Source organism: Puntigrus tetrazona, chromosome 8, assembly GCF_018831695.1.
Source record: "Puntigrus tetrazona isolate hp1 chromosome 8, ASM1883169v1, whole genome shotgun sequence".
Lineage (NCBI taxonomy): Eukaryota > Metazoa > Chordata > Actinopteri > Cypriniformes > Cyprinidae > Puntigrus > Puntigrus tetrazona.
Genome location: NC_056706.1, coordinates 23,427,686 through 23,434,380, shown reverse-complemented (window position 1 = coordinate 23,434,380; position 6,695 = coordinate 23,427,686). Strand labels below are relative to the sequence as shown.

The 6,695-nt window shown below is 35.5% G+C and overlaps 1 protein-coding gene across 1 annotated transcript; it reads right to left on the bottom strand.

Moving 5' to 3' along the window:
- Positions 1–3,454: 3,454 nt before the first annotated feature.
- nppa (natriuretic peptide A) lies at positions 3,455–5,466 on the bottom strand. The gene is made up of 2 exons (XM_043246265.1): positions 5,309–5,466; positions 3,455–4,785 (listed from the first exon to the last, which is right to left on the bottom strand). The coding sequence occupies exons 1-2, from the start codon at positions 5,420–5,422 to the stop codon at positions 4,480–4,482; spliced, it is 420 nt and encodes a 139-aa protein (XP_043102200.1). The 5' UTR covers positions 5,423–5,466; the 3' UTR covers positions 3,455–4,479.
- Positions 5,467–6,695: the final 1,229 nt, after the last annotated feature.

Genomic DNA, 6,695 nt, shown 5'->3' with positions numbered 1-6,695 from the left:
GTTAAGCATTTTCTCCAAATTACTGTACTGCCAAAATAAATTGAAATCCTATTCCCATAAATAATGCTGATTTAAATCAAATCTGTGCATTCCCATAATACAACTATTTTATTTTGAAATGTTACAAAAAAAACACGGTAATAGAGTAATCAGTATAAATACAGTCACCAATTTAAATCATTTGAATTATGGGGCATAACTACAGAACTAACTTTTTTTTTTTTTTTTTTTTTTCTTTTTTTTTTTTTTAGTTTGTTTTGCAGTTACCAAAAGGCTATATAATTTTTTTGTGTTAAATTAGGCTTTATTTACTAAACAAAAACACAAATAAAAATAAAATCTTTTTTTTTTCTCATTTGCAAAAAGAAAAAAGTCAAAATTGTTAGAATATATATATATATATATGTGTATGTGTGTGTGTATATATATATATGTATGTATGTATGTATGTATGTATATATATATGTGTGTATATATATGCATATGTGTATATATATACATGTGTGTGTGTATATATATATATATATATATATATATATATATATATATATATATATATATATATATATATATATATATATATATATATATATATATTTTTTTTTTTTTTTTTTTTTTATTCAGTGGTGGAAATGAGCTTTCATAGAAGTGACTTATTTTCATAAGATCTCCCAGTCAATTAAGGAAAAGAAACCCATTCAGCATGTGGCATTAAAGAAACATTAGTAGGGCTCAACAATCAGATGCATATGGATTTTCGTCTCATATAGTCATGCAATTTTATTTTTATTATTCCGATTATTCCCTTTTCTAGTGACGCTTTTACTCTATTTGGGAATCCATTGTGAAGTTATTCAATTCCAGTGTTTTGGCATTTATTCCAAGTGAATAATGTTTTAATTGTGGCATTACTTAAAAATACAATTGTTATTTTTTTCACATTCTTTTCACATTCCATTGAAATGCCCTGACGTTCTTGACGTTGTTTTGTCAGGGAAAAAAAGTTCTCAGGGTGTGTTTGTAATAATGAACTAATCAAACCACCATAAAGTCACTGAATTACAGGGATTTATGTAATGCATATGCAGTCATGTAATTAGCATGTTATAATTTAACAGTGGTTTGATTTCAAGGGACTTACAGGAGCAGACTAAATAGTATTAGGCACATTTGTATACTACACATTCCTGACATTTTTGTTCACTGTAATTTTTTTTTATTTCATTTATTTAAGATGGACACTTTGTCAAATATATGCTGCAAAAATGTTTTAATTTATGCTTTAAAATGTTGTTTATCTGTTGCAGTTTTTTTTTATTATGATGCAGAACTATCACGGTGTCTTTTTTTTAACGTATGTTTTATAACATACTTTATGATTTCTCGATTCAAAGTGCGCTGCAGGTTTGGAGAGCCGACTAAACACTATCCATCTGTTAGAAATGCTTCATGAACGATATGCAAATGTTACGTGAAAATTATCGGTGATCTCAATATCCCTTTGTAATATTGTTCACTTCGTTTCGGTTTTTCAGGTGATTTTAATTTAATGCAGTAGTCAAAAATAAAACGTACACCCTTGTAAGACGTGTTCAGTTGAATGAGTTACGGTTTTGGTTAGAAAAGCGGAAAAATGCAATATTATAAACTTTTTGACAGTTAGTTCAATGCGAAAAGTGCTAGTGCTTTTTTGGGTAGTTAAACTCAAAAATGCTAATAATATGCATTCTGTTTAAAAGTGAGAATTCCCTGTATAAATGAAGTGTTATGGATTTAAAAAAAAAAAAATATATATATATATATATATATATATATATATATATATATATATATATATATATATATATATATATATATATAATTTTTTTTTTTTTCAGCATTGAGATGTGTGGTGGTACAGTAGGAGTCGTGTGTGTGATGAATAAAGAGTGTGTGCACCTGCTGCTCAGTCAGTCATATTCACAGCAGAGCTCCGAGTCTGATTCATTAAGGTCTTCACGGCCGAGTCCGTGGAGCTAAACTCACTCTGACACATGCATACGGACCTCCTAATGCAGGCTGATGTGTCGGACATGGACCGTTTCAGCGCAGATCCAATTTCCACGAGGAAACGAGGCTCATAAAATGCTGAGAGATAATCGTGGCGTTCCTCGATGGCGAGTCAGGACGCACTAAATAGTGAACGGGAAAGGTCCCCCATCTCCTGTCTCAATAATAAATGATCTGTCGGATCTTTAGAGCCGATTGTTATAATATTATTTATCAGTAAAAACATACGAATATTCATAATTATTGTGTAATACTGTAATATTAATGTTACTAATCGTCGTATAGTAAAATGCATCGTTTTCATCACAACGAACAATGTTGCCACGATCATTTTTAAAAGTTTCAAAAGTGTCTTTGTGAAGAACACGCTTGAAATAAAAAGTAAATGAGAAGAGAGAAAAATCATCGCTTGAGTAAACGAAGCGTCTCTTCAGAGCCGAGCAACGTTTGTGTGAGATTTACAATAAAGCTGCAGTTTTCTCAAATTATGCAAAAAATTGGAAATGCGTAATTCCGTAATAACTGTAATAGGCTGCTTATAACTATATAACAAATCTTATATAGGTGCTATATGTAAAATCCTAGCCATGAGTTGTTTAAAAGTGTCATTTGCATCACTTCTGTTGCATGTGTGTTTGTGTGTGTATAAAATGTATTTGAAATATAAAACTTTAATTGATTAATTGGGGTTAATTGTTTAATGTAATGAAATATGATATGATATGATATCCCATGATGCATGCAGTGTCTGCTGGGTGCGGGGGAACCGAACGTGTCCACATGGGCTGCAGTATGTGATATCCACTCAAATTAAGTCACTTTTCGACATCCATCTCAAAGCACACGCTCTGCAACTTCTGTCAGTCCTGTTAAGATTCAGGCCAATGGTTGAAAAGCCCTGTCCTGCTGTCCTAAATGAGATGAACCCGACCGTCTGCCACCCGGCGGGCGTTTTGCCTATGGTCATACATCAAACCTGCCACTTTACCCCTTAACGCAGCTCCGACGCGCTCGCAGACTTCTCGTCTAATTGGAGGAGATGTAGTTCCCTCTCGTTCTCCTGTCGCTGCCATCTCGCTGGATTCACACCAGACCCCGAGACATCCGTTAGTGTGTGACACGAAGTTTCTAATAAGAGCGGCGGGCCTGAGCGGAGGCATTATTCATGCAATCAGGAGCGAGCCCGCTGAGCTTGTGTAACAGGATTAAGGCTGACGTGGCTGGAGTTGTTTAAGGTTAGCGCAGGTGTTGATGAGCTCAGGAGTAATAAGCACCTGCAGCTGTTGGACTCATTATAGCGCAGCGCTGATGTGTCCTGTAATGAGTCTGACGACGGCCATTAGAAGAGATGGCGTAAGCAGAGAAAGGGCTCTGTTTTGGTTAGTTTAGAGAAAAACTAAAAATCTGGATTTTGTTATCATTTTATTATCGCTTTATAACACTTTAAAATGTTATTTTGCGGTTTGTTTTTAAGTACAGTTTCAGCTGTAGAAATGTGACAAAAAGAAATAACAGCAAAGAGTCTGTCGACTCTTCATTAAAAGCAGAATGGCACACAACACCAGACAGAAATTTATTGCAATCTCATAAACCTCATAAATGAATGAACAATATCAATGCACTTAATTATCGAGATTTTTGCCGTACGTTGTATTTGAACGTTTCGACGACTTATACACGCATTATAAATATATCGAACAAATATGAACCGTCAGATCATGTAAAGCACAGCAGGCGTCGCAAAATATAGATACATTTTGTAACAAAGTGTTGTTGGTTTGATTTCCATGTTACATTCGTTTCCGTGTTGACCAAAAAATTCCACACAGTTTCAGTTTAACATGAATTTTGGAACATTTTAAATTCACCTTTTTTGCTACTCCACAAATGAGTTTTCTGTATGAACTATAATTGAAATGCGTTTTTATGAGCTCATTTTTATACCACGGTGATGTTTAAAAGGCCATAAAAATGAGGTTCTTAATATAAACAAATGTAATAATTTTTAGATTGTTAAAGTTAATTGTTAAAATAATTAAATGCTATTAATATAATCGAATTGGCTTGAGTCAAGATGAACTAAACAAAATTTGGTAAAGCCTTACGATAAGGTGTAATTGTTAATATCAGTTCATGTGTAAACTAACATCAACAAACAATGAACAACACATTTATCACGGTATTTATTCATTTTTGTTAACGTTAACTAGAAACGATGCAATAATTCATGTTAGTTCATGCTAGCTCGCAGTGCGTTAACTAGTAATAGTAAAAGTAACAGGACCTTAGAAGCTTTTATTTAGATTTACCCAGCTTTTTTCCCTCTCTTGAATGTCAATTTTAACCTAAAAGGTTAACTGCCCACATGCAAAATAATTTATACGTCATAAATATATATATATATATTGTGATCTGTATCACTCATCGTAGCTAACCTTTTTTTGAGTTGCACCCAAGGGTGCTGGATGACCCGATGCGATCGAGCCGCCCCCCGAAACAGCCCGACAGGCTTTTGCTGCGGGTTGACGTGAGGAGATCTATGAGGCGGTTTCTCTGCGTCTCGAACCCGTCCGAGGGGTTGCCGTCCTCGGCCGGAGCCGCTTCTTCCTCTCTGTCTCTGTCCCAGGACGTGGAGGCCGGGCTCCGCTCCAGCGCCGCGTCGCCGTCCTCGTAATCGCCGGTTCTCTCAGGAGCCTCTTCTGCAGCCAGGACCTCCTCGAACTGCTGGAGCAAGCTCTGGAGGGCAGAAAACGGTTCAAATGCTTGTAGTATTCCTTGCGTACATGAAATGAAACGTTACATTGAAAAGTTATTACGAAACGTACACCTTAATGAGCAAAAAACGGTAACGGTAAGTCTGAAATTTCTATTTAAAGGGACAGTTCACCCAAAAAAAAACGGAAAGTCTGTCATCATTTAATTACCATCAAGTTGTTCCAAACCTGAATGATTTTCTTTCCACTGTTAAAAACAGAAATAAATTTTGAAGAACCCGAGGAACCGAATGCTTTCAGGTCAATTATTTGTCTATTCACATTCTTCGAAATACTTTCTTTTTTGCGTTCAACAGAAGAAATGCATTTTTTGAGGTTTGGAACAACTTAGGGTTCGGTCGACCGACCTACGTGCATCCATTTATACCAAAAAAACATACTTTTCTGCGTTAAATGAGGTAGAAAAGCGTGGCAAGTTACCACTTTGCATCACAGAGAACTTCACTCTATGTTTATTTCTTCACTTTAAAGCTTGGAAGAAATACCTTCAGCTTGGCCATGTTGCTGACGGGACTGTGTCTGCTCAGTACGTGCGCTTGTACATCCGTCTGGTGCCAAAGCAGGACCAGCAGTCCTGTGAGAATAAGTCCTCTGATCATCTCTGGGTTCCTCTGGCTGTTTCTCTCTGAGCTGGCTGCCTGCGATGCTTGGCTCTTATATAGGGACAGTTGACCGTCAGGAGCTCATCCTCTGTAAACTGTGTGAAGTGCATTCCGACACCTCATCCGTGATAACGCTCCTAGAGCAGATTTCCTTTTAAGTGGCTGTTTGGGGCAGCGAGAGGTGTCTCGCTTGGAGAACTGATGTGTGCTGCTGGGTCTGTAGCTCGGACACAAACGGTGACCTCGGGCATCGTGGGGGAATGCATCCGCTGCACGAGTGGCTCACATGGTTCCGGCATCACCTCACAGCTGATACAAACTACAACTGACTATACCATAAGGGGTTAAAACAGACGACGCTCTATATATAGGCCACCGATGAGGACCGAAACGATGACTTTATGGAAAAATAGCAAAGGAGGGAACAAAACAGAACCTTCATTTATGTGCATGTTAATGATAACTGGTTAAGAAACGGTTAATAGATTTTTACTATTAGCGTCCGTCTAAAATCTTAAATCAAAACCATCTAAAAGCTTAAGTGAAAATACGTTGCTTTGTGATAATAACAGGGCAGAAGGAAACTTGTTAAATGTTTTACTCTAGTGAATATTATATATACGTACTGTATATTAATATTATGCACACACACACATATTTCTGCTTAAAAACATTACTTATTTTATTATTTTCTTCTGCTTTCACTTGATGTACTAAAATATTTAAAATAAAATAACTAAATATACAAACAGAAAATTGACTAAAAATTAAAAATGAGAGCAAAACTTTGACTAAACATATATCATTATTATTTTTATTGACATTATTATTTTATATTATATTGGTGCTTTTGTTGGAGTGTTAAACGTGAAGTTTGCTTTGTAAAAATATAACTATGTCTAACCTAAAACATGAAAACAGATTTGAAAGTACATCAATTCTTAAATTATTTGACACTAGGAGCACTAATATATGTGCAATATTCCCTTTAAAGGGATAGTTCACCCAAAAATGAAAAATCATGTCGTCGTTTACTCACCCTCAAATAGTTCCAAACCTGTATGCATTTCTTTGTTCTGCCGAACACAAAGGTGTCAATGGAAGTCAATTGTTACTTAAAAAAGCCTGGTTACAGCCTTTCCTCAAAATATCTTCCTTTGTGTTCGGCAGAACAAAGAAATGCATACAGGTTTGGAACTACTCAAGGGTGAGTTAATCATGACAGATATATATATATATATAGTCTTGTGAACATAATAATAATATACAA